We start from the raw sequence: 19,742 nt of genomic DNA, 5'->3' as shown, positions 1-19,742 counted from the left end.
AAACTTTTCTGTAGTGGTTAGTTATTATACAGAAGCGTCTAGCTGGTGATGCAAAGTTTTCAGAGTGGGCAAAATATCATTTGTAACTGGACTTATTTCTGCCTTAAAGAAATTCTCTTAAAATAGATATGTGTTAATCTGAGGTTTCTTAAATTATTTGTAGAAACACCTCATGGTCATTTAATCTGCCTGGCCAAATCACTTTTCACTAATATTAATTTGAAGTAAGCAGTTAAGACAGAATTTTTAGCCTTCTTAGTAAAGGAGGAAACTTTTAGGAAATTATTAATCCTGCAAAATATGACTAATCTTAGAACTGTTAGTCCCTAAAGCTGCTGAGTCATTGAAAAGAAAGAGGATCACTCTCTTACAAAATTAGATTTAAAGTGGATATGTCTGTCATAACTTGTTTTGTGTTCTCTTTGGCTTCCCAGTAGCATATGTTGAATACATTTAAATACCTGAAACTATCTGTTCATTTCATCGGCAACTAATTATTGAATGCTTGCTGTGGCCAGCCTCTTCCATTCATTATGGAAAATTCAAATGCATTTGTAAGTTCATAGTCTTACACGAAAGATATTTTAAAAAAAAAGAAAAGGAAGGAAGGTAGAAGGTGTTATGTGGAGCAGTTGACACGGTGCTAAAAGTTCAAATGGAAGACGAGTGACTTTAACCTTTTAGATCAAGGCAACTTCATAGACTAAGTGATCTGTGAACCTGCTGTAATGTGTACTTGGAAAAATAACCCATGTATACCCTGGAAAAAGAGGATGAAACAGTTGAATTAAATCATAAGTTATCATTAACAGAGATATGAAATGGACAGATAATATGGATTTCAAAAGAGAAGAGGCTCTTACATGAAAGTAATGTAAGAGTAATCTAATATGGCTTCTGGGAATCAGGTCAGGGAGAAAAGAAATGCCTGTTGCTAAGGGAGAGTTGGGAGGGAAATCTGGTAGTAGGGGAAGGAGTAAGCTCTGGTTGCTGCAGGAGGTTGAAAGAGGACTTCCTATTCCCCTTCTCTTGACTCTTAGTGGGAGGCTACTGTGAAACCAGTTCAGGTCTACCCCAAGACAGAGTTGGACCAAGGGAGATCCCTTGGGATCTAAAATACAGTTTTTTAGTGGGGTCTCTATGGGTGAAATGGACCATTGATAGAATCTTGAGAATTGTTTTAACAACCACAGTTTAGGAATTGGTTCTCCTTCTAACATTTTATTATGAAAATAATAAAACATTTCAAATGTAACAGCAAGGTTGAAAGAATTTTACAATGAACACCCACTATCTGGATTCCAACATTAACATTTTCCTGAGCTGATTTATCACATATATATCTATCTGTCCATCCCTCAAGGTAATGGCTTTTAAATAATGTCCTCCATTCACCCAACCATTATTACTTACTTAGCAAGCCAAGGCCAGCAAGACAAAGGGCCAGGCACTGAGACTATGAAAGAAATGTGACAAGGTCTTTGTCCTCAAAGGGAGCACAGTTTAGCAGGGGTAGGGACAAATAATTTTCACAGTATAGGCAGTACTCTAACAGGGTAGAAAAAAATTACCATGAGTACACAGAAGAGGGGTAATCAGTAGAAGCATCGTGGAGAAGACAAGCTTGACTAGGGCACTGGAAGGTATGAAACAATTTGCCAAGAACACATGGAGATGCTGGGATTCCTGGCAGAGGACATGTGTATTCAGTCATCAGGGCATGGAGGTAGTTCAGTACGGGTGCAGTGGGTTGGCAGATGAGAGGTAGTGGAGATGTGTCTACAAAGAGAGAGAGTCAGGGACTTGGTTTCGGAGGGCCCTGAATGCCGTGGAAGGCAGTTAGGACTCTTAAGTTCTAGGGAATAAGCGAAGGAAATTGAAGAGTGACATGGTCAGGGTGGCAGGAGTGTGGAGGGGCAGAGGGAGGTCAACTTTGTGTGGAGGAAGAGTTAGAGCGTTATTCTAAGTGTCCAGGCTTGAGATGATGAAGGCTTAAATCAAAGTAGATAGAGTATAAATCAAAAGGGGAGTAATTAATTGGAAAAAAAAGAATAAAATGGAAGGGAGAATAAAAAGAACCTGATGAACAGTTAGACACAGGGATAAGAGATTTGGAGGTATCCACTATGACTCCCATTTAGATTTTGGTTTCTGGATACTATAAATCACGATAAGGAAGTTAGGCTTCTATAGGGAAGTTGAAAACACATTCATCCCCAAATGCCATAATAAAATAATGGAATTTGAGTAAGATTTTTAAAAATAAAAATAAAATAAACAATGGAAAGAGATTGAAGAAATGGAGTGAGGTTAAGACAACAAAGAATAATAAGAGAAATTCGGAAGTGGAACATCAAGATATTAAAAGTAAATAGTCAGGGGCACCTGGGTGGCTCAGTCAATTAAATGTCCGACTTTGGCTCAGGTTATGATCTCGTGGTTTGTGAGTTTGAACCCCACAGCCTCTCTGCTGTCAGCACAGAGCCGACTTCAGATCTTCTGTCTCTCTGCCCCTTGCCTGCTCATGCTTGCTCTCTCTCTTTCTCTCTCTCAAAAAAAAAAAAAAAAAAAAAAAAGTAAATAGTAAGACGGGACTAGGAGAAGGAAGAAGGGAGATAAAATTTGCCATATTCAACGTCTGCTTTAGTATTTAATTCTTGTAAGGCTTCAGTGAAGGGTTAAAGCATTATAGGCTTGAATCTGACAGACTGCCCATGATGAGCATAACACTGCGTTGCTGCTGGGAGTGAATTTTAGACACATTGGGTATCACTGCATCTGAAGTACCACTCAGAGTAATTTTTTAAAGTACATCTGGCAGCTGGGACTAGCCTACTCAAGCTTACCTGAAATTCTATCCCAAATGCCATTTTATTCATCTTTATGCAGTTTCAGGTTCCCTTGTAGTTTATATGGTGAGTCTTTTCTGTCTCCCAATAGTACAAGGCAATCTGTCAGCTGGTATTTATTGCTGCCAGCTAATAATTCATGGTGTGCCCTGAGCTGGTAACCAACCCAGGAAAGGCGTGGTTAGTATACATTGGTTTACCAACCTAGGCTAATAGTGGCTTTGGTTGGTCTCAGTCTCCCTCAAGTGAATGACTTGGAGAAAGCCTGAGCAGCTCCCGAAACCTCATAGGACCTCCAGAACAAAACAACTACTGGACTTGAGATTTAAAGTGGTGCCCATTGTATTAAAACCAGTGAAAGGAACAATGAAGGTCATTTGAAGATTCTGAGTGGAAAGAGGTGAGCAAGAGTAGGGTTTTTTTTTTCCCTTTGCCATTTTAAAGAGCTCATAATGCACCTTACCACTCAGGTTAACATTCCTGGCTCTCTGGTTTACAGGGAACCCTGGGATTTGTGCTGGGATTATACCACCTTGAGGATGAATGTGGGTGGCTTTCAGGGAATAAGACTGGGAAAAGAGAAACTGAGGAAGCAAAGAGAAAAAGTAATGGCTTAGCCCATGGTAAGATGACATTGGAATCAAGTTTCGTAGTTGATACCACCTTGTTCAAGGATGAAAAGTTGCTGGAATGTTCCCGTTGCAATGAATAATGTCAGGTTCCCAAATGAAACTTATTATTTCACCCTTTTCCAGTCTGACTATGTAGAATATCAAGGGCAATTTTTTCAGAAGAAATACTAAGTTCACATCCCTCACCCACACATTCACACGTACAGCCTTTGCCATCTCACTTCTCACTAGGCTCTGCATCTTCTGGGCAGTTTGACAGAGGCACAGCTGGTTGTACTTTTGTAATCCAAAAGATAGACCCTAAGGTGCTTAAGTCATAACTGTCTACTTACTGTGTTCCTCTAAATCTCATAAAGAGTTTATGGGCACACAGGACATGCATTCGCCAAAAAAGGATGCTGAATGGTCCGACCTGGTCATGAAAGGATATGTCCCTGTATACCCCAGGTCACTCCAACAATATAATTTAGCCAGGCTGTGCGACGTTTCAGGAAATAAATGCAAGAGCACAGCATTTCAGGAGTTGCTCTTGTGTTCCTTGGACCAAGTGAAGCCTTCAAAGTCACAATGAATCTGAATCCAATTGCATCCTAAATTCATAAGCCTCTGTTCACTGTGAATGTTTTGAAATCATGTCTTTTGGGTCGAAGATTTGAAAGATTAATGTAAAGCACCTGTGGAAAAACCCACTGGCACATCAATGATAAGTAGATTCATGTGTTGCCATGAAACAGGTTGTCTTATTTTATCATTCAAGTCTACCAAAACCCAGATTACCAGTGAGACCCACTCTTGCATACCTGGCAGGTTACTTATGGGTCTGGCTCATATCGCAGGGCCTAGGGGTTGGCTTTCAGCCCTTAATATATTCCCAAGCGTCCCTGAGAAAAATGTAGGAATACCCCACAAATTGCCTTCCCCACTAGAAATCTTTGGACTTGGGTAAAGTGAAATTTTGTTTTCAGGGACAGGTAGGATGCAAAAAAAGGAGAGACTAGTTAGGCCCACAAAATATTCCCTAGAAGCCACACAGTAAGGACCTCTCACCCTTCCAATGGCCTCACAAGAGAAAAGGTAGAGTAAGTGTCTTTTCTTTCTCTTCCCAGAGAGTACTTAGCTGGTACATGATGAGAGCAGAAGAGAAAATTAAGCCTTCACCTTAAAATCCTTGACCCTGCTGGCTTAGATACCACTACTTCAAAAGCAATACATATAAGTGTATCTACATGAAGAAAATATGATAGTCAAGACAAAACCTTCCAAATAGATTAATTACAGGGTAATCATGTTACAAAAAGATTCTTACTAAAGGATTCCTTTTAATAGGTGTCCTAGTAGAATAGTTTATTTACAGGTTATGTATTACTTAAGTATAGAGAAACTTTTAATTAGATATTTTAGAGATTAGCTAGAAATCAGCATATACTGAAGATCATTCAGAAACTAAAACAGAACATTTATTATTGTTTTGATTTCAATGGGAAACTGTGGTTTAATTTATGTACAACTTTTCCAGAATGGTTTTACCACAAATGTGATCTGTACTGTGTATCGGCTCAAGGGTGAGATTATTTCATTGTTTTTCCAAGTTTTTATTTAAATTCCAGTTAGTTAACATACAATGTAATATTAGTTTCGGGTATAGAATTTAGTGACTCATCACTTACATTATTTCATATTTTTAATGGCTTTGAGAATGAAGCAGACTAGTGAATAATTTTTGTAATTAAAGCCTTCTTGACTACATGAGCAGAATGTCAATGAGTCAGTCCAAGAGCTCAACACATCAGTCCTCTCTAGGTAAGCTAAAAAAAGTGGCAGATGGGCTGAATGCCCCAGTATAATTTAATACTGCTACTAATATATTTAAGATTATGTTCAGCTTTCTGTAATAGTGGAGCTTTAAAACTCCATGGTGCAACTCAAATCACCTTCCACTCATGTCATTTTACACAATTGAAGGAGGACAGTAAAGCCGAAGAAAAGCATTCATGCCATTTTGAATACCTGTGACCTAGAACTGCTTTTAAAAAACATTTGCCTGGGACACCTGGGTGGCTCAGTCGGTTAAGTGTCTGACTTTGACTCAGGTTGTGGATCCCGCAGTTTGTGGGTTCTATCCTCGCTTAGGGCTCTGTGCTGACAGCTCAGGATTTGGATTCTGTGTCTCTGCTTTGGATTCTGTGTCTCCCTCCCTTTCTATCCCTCCCCTGCTTGCAGTTTCTCTCTCTCTCTCAAAAATAAATAAACATTAAAAAAAACAAAGTCCCAGGGGCACCTGGGTGGCTCAGTTGGTTGAGCGTCTGACTTCAGCTCAGGTCATGATCTCACAGTTTGTGGGTTCAGGCCCCACATCAGGCTCTGTGCTGACCGTTTGCTCAGAGCCTGGAGCTTGCTTCAGATTCTGTGTCTCCCTCTCTCTCTGCCCCTCCCCCGCTCACACTTTGTCACTCTGTTTCTCAAAAATAAATAAATATAAAAAAAATAAAAAAAAAAAAGTCCCCTTCTCCAGGGGCCTCTCAGTTGGTGGAGCATGCTACTCTTGTTTTGGGGGTTGTGAGTTTGAGCCCCAGGCTGGGTATAGAGATTGCTTAAAAATAAAATATTTGTTAAAAATTCCCCTTTTTCCATGATGGCAGAGCATGATGATGCTGATCAGAGCATTTCTGATGATGATGTCACCAAGGGTTGACAAGGGTCTGCCTTACAGGTAGAAATTTTTTTGCAGTTTCATGCCGAGCATCCTAACCCCAGCTCTTAAACCCACTACCTGGGTGACCAGCATGGGTGTCCTAACCTCTGTGAGCTTCAGTCTTGCCATCTCTATAAACCTGATGTTTTATTACACATAAAAGGGTTCAATATATAAATATATAAAACCACGGGCATTTCCTGGTACATGGGAGGCATGTGATACATTATTTTTAACATGATGATTGTTATTGGATTAAGCGCTCGTGGCTTTAAAAGACTAAGAGAATGAAAGACCAGTTATGGTTACCTTCTCTGATAAATAATTTCCGTGAGTCCAAAGGCTGATTCTTCTTATCTAGGCAGTCTTTAGAAGGCAAAACCAAGATGTAGGAACAGGAGCTTCCACTGGGGCCCTCCTCTGGGAGAGCTCCCCACACTCCAGGCTCTGTGTCCTCACACAGCCCCAGTGTCTCCACTTGAATGCCTCATCAAGGCCCAAGGTCCCAGCCTTGGAGTCCCCAGTGCTGGCTTTTCCCCATCTCTCTCATCATGATTTACCTGCTCTCTGTTTAATATCTTTTTGTTAATTTGTTTGTGCATGCCAGTGTGTAACCCTTCCTGAGAGCCTAATGCACATTTTGACAGGGATCCCAGAGAAACAATACGTGGTGGTCGATCTCAGAGGCAGATGTGTTGGTGAAAATCGTAACAGCTAACAGGTGGAGTGCTTCCTCTGTGCCGATGCCACGGCCATGCGTTTTGTAAGCACCCATGTGAGCCCCACTCACCACATCCTGTGAGCAGGTCTTGTCACAGTCTCTACTTCACAGATGAAGAAACTGAGGCTTAGAGAGGTGATGGAACCTGGCCCAGGACAACCAAATACTGGGAGGGAGCAGCTCCAGAATTCACCCCCCAGGCGCAGCCGACTCCAGATCTGCCACTCGTCACCACTGTCTTATACTTCTGGTGCAGGCGAGTCTGGTGCACTCCTAAAGAGTCACTACCTCCCTAAGCTTGGTTCTGCTCCCAGGACCCACATGACTTCCTGCTTTCAATCAAGCTGGATGGAATCAACTTAATTGACAACAAACTTGAGAGGGGTATTGGAAATTTCAGAGAGGGATACCCCACAGCCGGTTTTTAGCCTACCCCGAGGCTCCACCCTGCTCCTGGCCAAATACTGCGCTCTGGGCCTTGGCATACTGAGGAGAGTCCCCTCATTTCAAGCACCCACTTAAGTTGCTGCATCCTGACTTAGATTTGTAATAACCTAAATGGGTGAATGGAGGGGTGATTGGAGGGAGAAACAACTTATGAATATTTTTTATTCATTATTTATTATCTGCTGTTTATAATCAGATTCCCAAGTCTAAATCTAAAAGAAGAATCTGTGAATTTGCTTGTATTTTGCTCATCTCAGAATTTTCCTGGACCAGCAGCAACTCTTCCAAAAATTGAGTGATGAGTCTCCCAATAAAATTGCACCCCAGAAAATACTGACTTATGTCAATAGGACAGCACCTTCTCACTAGTAATCAAAATATTGCATCCTCATTGAGAAAGTCAGAGGGCAACTTACTGTCATCAGGTGGTAAGAGGTAGTAACAGTGGTAACAAAAATAGTTAAGTCACTATCTTACACTTATCAAGTGCTGATAACCTGTGCACTGCTCTGAGTGGCATCACAGGATGTACATGTTACACGTGGAAGGGAGAACTCTCATCGTCCCTGTTTAGAGATGGGGCAGCTCCAGCACAGAGAAGCTGAACTATTTGTTCAGAGTCGTAAAGCCAGTAAATGACAAAACTAGGATTAAACCGGGACAGTCTAGCCCCAATCTTATTTTCTTGTACTATTAAAGCAACCAGTCCTCCTCTATCTGTCTGTCAACCAAATCATCTTTATATTTTGGCAAAGAAGACCAAAGCTAACATTTACTTTGTACTTGAAGCTGTCCCACCAAGCGCTGCTGCAGATTGTTGAGGGGGGTGGTCTCTGCTGGCCCGATGCTTCATGAAGACGATTTAGATTAAAGATGAGTGGTACTGTATTAGCTTTTCTCTTTATTTTATTTTATTTTATTTTATTTTATTTTATTTTATTTTATTTTATTTTATTTTATTTTAAATCTATTTATTTTAAGAGAAAGAGAGAGAGTGAGCATGCATGAACGGGGAAGGGGCAGAGAGAGGAGAGAGAGAGAGAGAGAGAGAGAGAGAGAGAGAATCCCAAGCAGGCTTCATGCTCAGTGCAGAGCCCAGTGCAGGGCTGGAACCCATGAATCATGAGATTATGACCTGAACCAAAATCAAGAGCCAGACACTGAACCTATTGAACCACTCAGGCACCCTTCTCATCATTTTAATAATTGCGTTACCTTGACCCTTGACAAAAATCTCGCTCTTGGTAACATGGATAACACCTTTTTTTTCTTTTTACACAATTATTCTTAGTCTAAACCTGTTTTGATTGCTTTTTACTGGTTATGACAGAGAGAAAAAGAAAAAAAAATACAAAGTGACCTCCAAATTAAAATATGTGGAGATCTTTTCATCTCAAATTCATTCTTGATTCATCAAAAATCATCTGACTTCTTTTTTTTTAGTGCAGAGTTTAAAGAATTTTTTCTTGTCTCTCTTCCCTTCTTTCAGCCAAAACTTAAATGTATTGAGAATCCTACTGTGGAAATGTTCTACTCAAAATTCTGACTCTTACTCTTTGCTAGTCAAATCATGAGTAAGGGAGTTTGATGGTGCAGAGCTTAGGTTTGCAGATGATTGAGGACTCCAGTTTAAAATTTAAGTCTTTAATATAAAGCAATACTTACATTATCAAGAATAGTGTTTAGTAGAACTAGGCACCCCCAGGAAGATTCCAACAATGTAAGGTTAATTCATGTATGTACAATTATAGATTTGAGGTGAAGCTATATCACTTCTACCCCTTGATTAAGGGGTCTTCTATACATGATACTTTGAAAACAATCAGTTGTGTGTAATGATAAAATTATAACTTGATAATGATTAAATTAAACACCTACATGTATCATCAATAAACCACCAGAATTATAAATACAATACAATACAATACAATACAATACAATACAATACAATACAATAAAATTTAAGTCTTTCCCTGAAAGAGCCTGGAACGTGAGGTTGATAACATTGTTACCTAACTTTTCAGTAGTAAGAACTGAAAGCTTCCCCATTCCTTCGCACGTCACTTCTCAGGTTTATCTTATGGCTTATGTACCATGTATATGATTTCTTACAAGTTCAGTGGATTTCTGAAGCCAGGAAAAAACATGAAAATAAACCAGCAAGCAAGCAAGCAACAACACAACTGTCCTGTTACACTGAATTTCACCCACTGTTCTGCCTGATTCTAATCACCTTCAGTAATTTACCCAGGATGCTTCAGTATAACCACCTGGAAAAGTGAGGGTGGAACTTTGATTCTGGGAGGCATATGGAAATTTAATTACTAGGTTTACAAAGTATTTTAAAATCCCCAGATAAAAGTGACCAGAGGACTACAGAAGAATATCATTATTAGCAGCAGTGGGGTTATGTGGGGGTGAGAGGGGTGCTGAGGATCAAAGGCCGGTGTCCCCTTCTCTACACTGGCCCCTTTGCCCCATCTTCTGCAACCAGTCTCAAGGGGAGATGGAGAAAGAATCATTTATTCACCTTCTGGCTGCAAGAACTGCAGACCTCAACTGTGGCAGTTCTAGCACTGAGGAGAAAATACACATAGGAAAAAAGAAGGCCATGTCTCACTTCCAAATTAAAAAAAGACATTTCTACATGTTTCCATAACCCACAGACTGCTGCCATTTGAGGCCAACCCCTCCAAGTTTTCCTCTTTGTCTAGTGTAGTTGCTGAATCTAGGCCACTGTCAGCAATCCTTTTCATTCACCCAGGCCCATCCCTACGCCTCACAGATGCAGATTCTCTGGAGACATGTGTACTTTGGTATCAAACAATGCAACTCATGTTTGATTTTGGATAACCTTGCACTGCTGAATAAAATAACCCTTGAGAAAGAAGCAATAAAAGCGCTGTAAGAAAAATGACTCATGTTTCCAAGCTGTCTAAAGTGATCACTTATCCCAACAAATGGTAATTCTTTCAAGACACAGTGGGCATGCACCATACTTGTAAAAGTCTGGGAGAAAAGCCTTGCAACCATTTTTTTTTTTTAAATTATGTTAAAATATATCAAAAGAATGTTTCTGGTAGGCTGTACCATACAGGGTATGCTCAAAAACAAAAACAAAAACCACATGGACGTGGAAGCCAAGGTGGATTGGTGCAAGGGGGTCCTTGCTGGATATGAACGTGGAGCCTCACTGGCCTGTTTCTGCACTTGTTTCTGCGCCTCTAATTGTTTTCCATTTTCTGCCCCCATTTGCTAGAGTGCAAAGATGTGAACAAAGTGGCGTATTGCCCGCTGGTGCTCAAGTTCAAGTTCTGTAGTCGAGCATACTTCAGACAGATGTGTTGTAAGACCTGCCAAGGACACTGACCCGTGGAGAGCCAGAGAGGGAGCCTTGTCATTTCATCGTGGAAATGCGTCCATCAAAGAGAGCCACCCAGAGGAAGAGGATTGATGTCCTTGCAAATGCATTACCCTGTGGAAAACGTAACCACTGGTCAGCCCTAGCTGACAGGATTTCAATATTATTTTAACTTCTGTGAAGTGGGATTTATTGATCCAAAGTGCTGGACACGGTATTAGGAGGGAATGCCAGATCGGAGAGATCCAAACAACACAGGGAGACTTGCTTACTGTGGAGCGTTTGTGTTCTTTCGAGTAAATCCAATAGCCTGTTTACCTCCTTGGACCATTAAGATAATTTTTATTATGGACTTAGCAATGACACTGAATCCATTTGTATTTAAAACCGTTTAAAATGTAGCTGTTATGACTTGGTCAACTATGGAAGTAAAGAAGATTCAGAAATCTTAAGTCATAGCTTAAAAATATTTACTATACTTTATCTCAATACAACAGCACCACAATTTAAATTCTAAAATGGGCTTTTAACTGTAATTTAAGGAGCAATTATAAATCAAAAGTAATGAAAGTTTGTATTATTTTTCTTCATTCCACTTAATTTCCTTAGGACTAATCCCCCTGTTCTGAACACTGCTGTGAGCCATATATAAACTATATTAAACCAAACAACAAGGAAGGACTCAGTTTAAGGCAGCGCATCAGTTACTGCGGCCGTGCAAGTCTATAAATTCTGTGCTAAGAGACTGGGGCCAACTTGCCATTGTGCAAGTGAAGCTGAGATTTCCATTAAAACTTTAAGAGAAAAACATTTCAGTTTCATGCAGAAGCCAGACCTGGGGTATGGTAGAGACTGAAGAACCGGGCCCTTTGCTGCCATCACACAGGATGCCTGAGTCCTTATGTGAGTCACCCCAGCTCAGTTGTGTTTACAACCTCACCGGCCACAGGACAGCTTCTGCCCCGTTGGATTTTTGCATGCATGTTGAGCTTACTGAAATGATGCCGTGCAAAAGATAGACTGGCTCGGCAACAACCAGGCAGACCCTTTCGCTGACAATTGTGATGGGTTCCAGATGTCCCTTCTTTGATATGGCAGAAGGGCATTTATTTATATGAGAGCAAGTGTGTGTGTGTGAGCGGGCGCTTTTGAGTGTGTGGGTAGATGAGTGTGCTTGCACATAAATGTGCTATTTCTGTGAGTTTTTAAAGTAGGCAAGGGATAACAACCAAAGAAGAAAAACTCATGAAGCCTAGAGATCATAAAGCATAATTTTAATAGTCACTCAACCAACAATTTTGTATTTTTTATGGATACTCTGAATGGCAATTAAATGTGAAACCAAGTTTCTTGGGCAAGTCAAATTCTAGAATCAAATCCAGAATCCTAAATTAAATTGACTAGCTCACAGTTTCCCTATCCACAAGTTTCATGTCATGCTCATCAAAAGATTCAACAGTGAGATTAAAAGAAAGCAAAAAAGAAGAGGGTACTTATATATATTTTGTACTTGAACACTTGTAGCTTGCAGCAGGTTCTTGATGAATGTGCTTTGCGTCCTACATAATGTGTACATCATGCTACACGAACACCTCAAACTCCAACCAAATGGCTACTTTGTAAAGATGCTACTTGCAGTTAAAGAGTATGTTCGACTTCAATCCATCACTGTGCTCTCATACTACATGTCTGGTGTTTCACCTACACCATGACCTAATGTAGATGATTAGGTTTTTTCAGAAAGGAAAAGAGACTCACAGACTTCAAAAACCAACCTAACCTTCAGGTTTGCTATGGACAGTCAGCATGGGCTGTTGTTCTGCACACTCAGTCATGGTCATCAATATTTTCTCATCTGCTTTCTGTCTCGACACCACAGCTCATGTCCCTGAGCTTTCCAGAGAAAGCTACCGACGATACCCAAAAATTGCCAGGGCCGCTCTCTCTACTGCTCTTAGAAGACCAGCCAGAGTGCTATCTATTCAGTGAGGGGGGAGGTGGCCCATGAGCAGCGTGCCCCCAGCGCTGAATTCACTTGGTCCCTCGTAAAGAGTGGTTAAATTGGTGCTAATGTGCCCTGGTGGAATAAAGAAAGGATGGGTGGTTTCTGTGGCATTCTAGGCATAGGTTTGCCATCAGGACCTGTCTTTCCCCAAATATAAATATCAGCTCATGGTTTTATTCCAAAAAGATTTCTTAATTGACTAACTTGAGTCTATTCTTCACCTCACCTGGAAACTAACATCATGAGGACTGTTGCCTTGGGCCACCTTGACTGGCCCTAGATGAAGGGGCAGCTAGTATTCCCTCAGGAGTGTGCACCAGTCCCGAGGCCAGGAGTAGAGAGCTTCCAGGAGCAGCATCGCAGCATCGGATTACTCTGCTAGAAGGAACCAAGCACAGAAGGTTTCCCCTGAGTGGGGGAACAAATCATATTCTACAACACATCACATTACCGCTGCTACTCTGTAGTCAACCACGTGGCTACATGATGCTCTCTTCCTAAATAATAGCAATAGGATTGTCAGTGGAGGCTAAGCCACCATGGCAGGCCCTCTGAAAGTAGCATGCTATACGGACTACTTAGAGAGACCCAAGGAAACTGGTGCCCTATGGCTGAGAACCGTATCTGCCATCAGCACAATATCCTGCCAAAAAGGAAAGGTAAAATCTACCCAACTGATTAAAGCCCTTGAGATACATATAACTCCCCAAACCGTCCATTTTATTAGGAATTTTATTGGAGTGAATGTCACATAGGTATCCTTAATAATACAGAATGAAATTACCTTTGTATTATTGTGATTAGTTGTTGCTTATTATTTTATACTCAGTATTAATGTGGTACACTGTTACTTTTTTTTTGCTTTTGTAAATTATATTCTAATTTATTGCCATGTTTCCTAACACTTGTCCTACATTCATTCTCCTGCTTGTAACGAAAATGAAAAAGTCATTGTAACACTTGATGGAGTGAAATTCCACACCAGGCACAGATTTTTTTTTAACATAGATAATTTAGTGAAAATAAAAATTCAGCTTGTAAGAATGATTCAGATGAAGGTTGTCTATTCCCTGAAAAGCTGGTGTGAAACTTTCAGTAGGAGGATCTTTCCTTTGGAATACCACACAACATTATCCAAATTCTCCAGATAGCATCTGGGATAGAGATAATCTGTTGTACGCATCCTTATTACACTCTTCAGAAATTGCATATATTTGTATTTCAGTAATATTAAATACAAGGGCTTTAGATATTCCTGGTGGAGCTCTGTCCCCAGATGCCACTAGTCAGCTGTTCTAGCACTAGAAAAGAAGTCCAGATTGACCCATGACTCTTTTGCCCCCACCTTCTTTTGCTTTCCATGTAAATGCTTTCACATAGAAGAGGATGCAAGATATTTCATTGTGGAAAAGGTGCTGAACAAAAGTATTCATATTTGAAGGATTTTTCTATTCAGATTCAGCAGGGAGCATAGAATCATGAAGGGCATACTTTTCCACCTTCAGACATTTCCTCTTAGGCTGAACTAATGGTTCAGCCATCGCTGAGCTGGGGTATATTATCATATGCAAAGGTAACTCAGCAGTTTTTGAAACTCAGCAGCTAACATAAAGGTGGCCCTTCTGCATGCTTAGCTATTTGTGTATGTTCATAATGACAGCCTCATCAATTATATAAAAAGATGTGGAATACCTAAGCAGATTGTTCTTCAATCCACTTCCTTCCTTCTATACCCACCCGCGCACACATTCCACCTCACCTGAAGAAATCAGGTGCCGCGATTAGATAGTCTTGGGGTGTATTTCTCCAAGGTCATTCTAGGAGCCAGAAGTGGTTGGAGTATTATGAATCCTCAGTTAATGAGAAGACTCTGGAACCAACTGTTTTAACTTCCCACCGCACTTGCAAAGAGTAGTTTGCTAGGGGCTGGGGAGGGGGGAATACCAAAAAATGAGGTTTGCCTTAGCTTAGATTCCACAGATGCTAGTCTGTCTTCTCATCTACAGTTGTTTTTAAGCTTCTAGTTAATTGTTTTCTCCCACTGAAATATCTAAAGGGTACTATCCTACTTAGGGCACTGACTTGAAGGACAATCTGCTCTCCATGGAGATTCTACCAGTCTCTAAAGAGCACCAGGATCGACTTTCAGCTTTTATGCTCCAAAAGGAGCATTTTTTGACATTTTTCAAGTGAATTAGGAAGAAAAGTCGGATATTGATCTTTGTAACAAAAATGTGAATTTGTGTGGCTAGGACAAAATTCATTACTTTGAAAAGACAAGGGAAAATGTAATTCAGCAAGAAAAAAAAAGTTACAGCCCAGGAGGACTAGAAAATTCTAAATAACTGGTTGCAAAAAGAGAAAAGATCAGTCACTGAATAAAAAAGTGACAGATAAGCTGCATTTGGAATTCTTTCTCATTCGTATCATCAGAATGTGTGGAATAAACTAACATATGTTTCCGAAAAGAACAGCTGTTCAAAATGGTTTGTGCCTCAGCCTTGAAAACCTCAAGCTGTAACTTAAAAGGAAAACAGTCTTTTCTCCCATCTTTTTTCTCAGAGGGTTATTTCTAGCATTCCTTGTCCCTCATTTCATCCACAGATGGTATCTGAGGCCCAAAGTCGAATGGCAGTTTGAGGGCTGGCTCCACTCTGTCAGAGAACCAAGGTTAAGCTTGTATTGTCTCTTGGTTGATGGCTCCCCAAACCCCACTGAAAACCTTGAGCTGCATAGATGATGAAAGATAATTTCCAGGGCAATATCTATCTTTGCTAGAACAATGCTGTGTAGTTACACAAGGGCCAAATAGCACCTGATGTCCCAACCCCAAGAATTAGGGAGCCTGAATATTCTTAGTCACCTCAGGGTATGGAACATCATGCCTGACCAGTCAGATTTTATTGCTCCAAACCTTAAGGTTTGTGAAATTCAATCCAGAGATCTCTTCTTGGACCTTGACTTGGATACCTAAATTTGGGTTTCACATAAAAGGGGGCAAGTTATCCCACCAGCTGCAGGCCTCCCAAAAGTCAGACTGCCTTCAGGTCAATGCCTCAACAGTAGTAGCTTCTACTAGCTCAAGGCCAATGTAATTCTTGGAAGGGTCTGCTTTTTTCCCCCAGCAAGGGCATTTGTGAATAGCAGGCTACCTTATGAGCCCACAGGGCAGTAATAGAGATGAGGCCCCTAAAATCCCAAGCAAATGTGTCAGCAGGAAGGTCTAGACCAAAGCCAGTCCACTCTGTGTCTAGAGAGTGGCACAAACCAAGGTCACTTATTTATACAACCATTATTTGCTAGGTACCTGTTGTATGCAGGTTCTATGCTAGGCACTAAATGTATGTTTTCTCATTGAATGAGTTACAACAAAACTATGAGGACTATACTGCCAATCCCTATTTACAAGCCTTTCTGGGCTCAGAGAGGTTGAATAAGTTGCTAGGGGGTCACAGAACCAGTGAGGGGAGTGTCACCTCTTTGGCACATGAAAGGGAGCTGCCTGGTCTGCATCAAGGACTGGGAAATTTGGAAGGATGCTCCTCTACCAGAGAGAAAATGACTCCCCAGACCAGAGGAAATGGGGTCCTTCTTCCTGGGAAACAGTGGGCCTGAGGCCTTGGGAGGGATTTCAGGGGTCAGGGAAGGGTGAACTTTGGGCTCTTGTCTCTGTCGGTGGTGGTGTTCACTATGAAAATTCCTATGTCTGGTGACAAAATTATATGTGGGGACCCAGAGTGGTTTCTAAGCATGTAGTTAGAGTTCATGGGGAGAGGAGGAAAATGAAGGTCAGAGATATTCAAGGATGGATGGTGTCTGCAATGGCAGTTAGCAGCCAAACACAAGAGAAAGCTCTCACCTCCCCTGAAATGTCCTGTTTTGAATCACAGAGCCTGTTCCTGTCTGACAGCCCCCCACACCATTTCCAGACATGCCAGATGGCCTCACTGACCTATTTCAACACAACTAGAGCAGAATGATTCCCGTGTTGGCTTCGGGTAAGTTTCAAGAAAGGTGGGTTTCTCTGTTTCAGCCAGAGCTGGACCATCAGGTTGCTGCCAGCAGGCACATTCTTTGACCTTCTGTGGTGGGTCCACAGAGTGGAACCAGGTGTTCTTTCAGCCCATGCCAGAATGTATTGGCCGCCCAACTGGCCACCTGCCTCCACCCCACCGACCGGGCTTTGGCTGGCCCTTTACCAAACAGCTGTGCTGGGAGCCACAGGTGGCCGCCCACGCTTGTGCCCAGGCCAGCAGCTGCATTGGCCTGACTCAGCCTGGCAAGATGGACCTCCTGTGCCTCTGCCCCTCTGCCCCAACTTCTCCCCAAGGACAACTAAAGCTTAAATACCCTAGGAAATTTTTTTGTGGTCTAAAGGCAACTAATAAACATACTGTTCTCTTCCCTATCATCAATTTTGGTATTTTATTTTTAATGATTCAAATTAATCTGATGTAAATGAATAGACATTTAGTTTCTGTTTTAGGGGGTACATTATTGTAAATATAAAAATCACTGGTGCTATGTATTTATGAATATAAAGACAAAGGAGGGGCACCTAGCTAGCTCAGTCACTGGAGCATGAGACTCTTGATCTCAGGGTTGTAGGTTCAAGCCCCATGTTGGGTGTAGAGGGTACTTACAAATGAAATCTTTAAAAATTTTTTTAAAAAGATAAAGGAGGAAGACATCTCAACTTCAAAAAAATAGTCTCTGGGAAATCATCCTAGGTATCTAGATAATGAATACATACAAGAATATTCTTTGACACACTGGAAAAACACACACAGAAGTGGCTAAAATAGGAGTTTGAATTAAAGTGGGCAGCAAAACAAAAGATGTTCTCAGCCAAACTAACTGCAATAAGAAATAATTTGATTTATAATTGTATTTTATTTTTAAAAATTTGTTTAATGTTTATTTATTTTTGAGAGAGAGAGAGAGAGAGAGAGAGAGAGTTGGGGAGGGGAAGGGAGAGAGGGAGACATAGAATCTGAAGCAGGCTCCAGGCTCTGAGCTGTCAGCACAGAGCCTGACGCAGGGCTCGAACTCACGAATAGTGAGATCATGACCTGAGCTGAAGTCGGATGCTTAAGCGACTGAGCTATCCAGGCGCCCCTTATTTTATTTTTTTTAAGTTTATTTAGAGAGAAAGAGAGAGAGAGAACCAGTGGGGAAAGGCAGAGAGAGGAGGACAGAGGATCTGAAGTGGGCTCTGCACTGACAGTCTAGAGCCCATTGCAGGGCTCGAACTCAGAAACCGCAAGATCATGACCTGAGCTGAAGTCAGACACTCAACCAACTGAGCCACCTAGGCACCCTGATTCATAATTTTAAACTTTCATACAGAAAAAAGCAAAATTGAGAAATTAAATATTTTATTTTGAGATTAAAAAGTATATACTGAAATTTTGAAACAAGTTATTAACCTATAGCCACATTTAGTTTTGAAGATTTTCTGAATGTAAGCTAGGAAGATGTTATTACCTACTACACTTAGGGTCCAACTTCCCACCAATGTGGCAAACTTTTGCTGCAGGGAAACAGAAGGAGACACACTGTTTTATTTCATGCCACATTTGATGTCAACTAGAGAAAGTACATGTACCAACCGTCTCTTATGTCTGGCTTTTTTTTTTTTTTTTAAGTTTATTTACTCATTTTTAAGTAATCTCTATACCCAACGTGGGGCTGGAACTCACGATCCCCAGATCTGGAGTTACAAGCTCTTCTGACTAAGCCAGACAGGCCCCACTGGCTTTTTAAATCAATACATTAGAACTTAACACTCCAGAGGAGTGTTGTACCCTTCAAAGTAATCACTGGAGATCACTCTGTACTCATTGTAAGAGTAAAATCATCATTCAAGACAGTTTTTAAATTTTTTGTTTGGACTATCTCCCAGGGTAGAATGGATTTGAATTTTGCAAAAGCCCAAAACCAAATCTGGTGAGTAATCTGCATATACTCATTTTGGCTACAAATATCTTATGTGTTTTACAAACTGACCCCAGGTGATACCACAAGAGGAACTCCAAATATGCTTTGAGTGACTACTTTAACAGATTTCACTCATTTGCATAGAAAAGTGCTAGTGTTTTGTCTAAAAACTGTGGGCATTGTTTTACAATCCCACTTAAAATTAATATAACATTTCACTAAATGTTTTACTACTGCAAATTCTAAAATTGGCTGAAAGATTGGACCACCTAAATGGCATGTTATCTATTAAGGAGAAGAAAGATCTCTGACCTCCCAGGGTTGAGTAACCCTTCAATTCAGGAAGCCAAGCCACTTCTCAGAGCCTGGAAGTTAGCACACGGCTGTCCTTAGAGGATTCTCCTTCCTGGAGTCTCTGAAGAAAAAACTAAACCTGATCTTCCAGAGGGCTAATTAACCAGGGTCTGTCAGCAACATTAATGAAGCTGTGGCTGAGTGTGCGGGACTTGGAGCTCCATTTCTTTACCACGGAGTCAGCGACCATACAGATGGGCCCCTACTTACACAGTTCTGCTTCTGTTCCACTTATGTAGCTTGAATCATTTTCCATTTGCTCACATAATTCCGAGATGAGCCTGGTCTTTAACTGGCTGTGTTGGGCTAACAATCCAGTTTCCAGTGTCTTCCGCCTTGGCCTGTCTTCCTCCTAGAGTTTTCAAGGAAGTTGTTAATGATACATAAACAGATATGTAAACAGAGACTCTTAAGGAATTCTGAGAGTACGTCTCTTGAAGAGGATAGTTACTCCCTATTTATCAAACTTTGAAGTATGAATTTTCACCCTGGGTTTGTTATAAAACGGATACTCATATATCAAGCTCAAAATCAATGTTTTTTTTCCCCAACATTTTTGCTGGAACATGCCTCACAATCCACACTTTTTACATCCCTTATGCTACCCCTCCCCCAACCAAATCATTTTAAATTCACACCATCTCTCTCTAAACAACTTTAAAAGAGTCTCCTTGGGTGGCAAGGAATTCTTGTTTCTCAAAATTAACTGTGACAGCCATGGTCAGGGACACGGTTGGAGCC

The 19,742-nt window shown here is 40.9% G+C and overlaps 1 protein-coding gene across 1 annotated transcript in view; it reads left to right on the top strand.

Annotated features, from left to right (window-relative positions):
* ADAMTS6 (ADAM metallopeptidase with thrombospondin type 1 motif 6) overlaps window positions 1–13,692 on the top strand; it is a 295,715-nt gene extending 282,023 nt beyond the window's left edge. Inside the window, exon 24 of the mRNA XM_042940219.1 lies at window positions 10,601–13,692. Coding sequence (XP_042796153.1) covers window positions 10,601–10,710 — 110 coding nt within the window. The 3' untranslated portion in view covers window positions 10,711–13,692. The remainder of the gene's footprint in view (window positions 1–10,600) is intronic.
* Window positions 13,693–19,742: the final 6,050 nt, after the last annotated feature.

This window comes from Panthera leo, chromosome A1 (assembly GCF_018350215.1).
Source record: "Panthera leo isolate Ple1 chromosome A1, P.leo_Ple1_pat1.1, whole genome shotgun sequence".
NCBI lineage: Eukaryota > Metazoa > Chordata > Mammalia > Carnivora > Felidae > Panthera > Panthera leo.
Note: the sequence above shows the minus strand (reverse complement) of the source record. Positions and strands in the feature narration are given on the sequence as shown.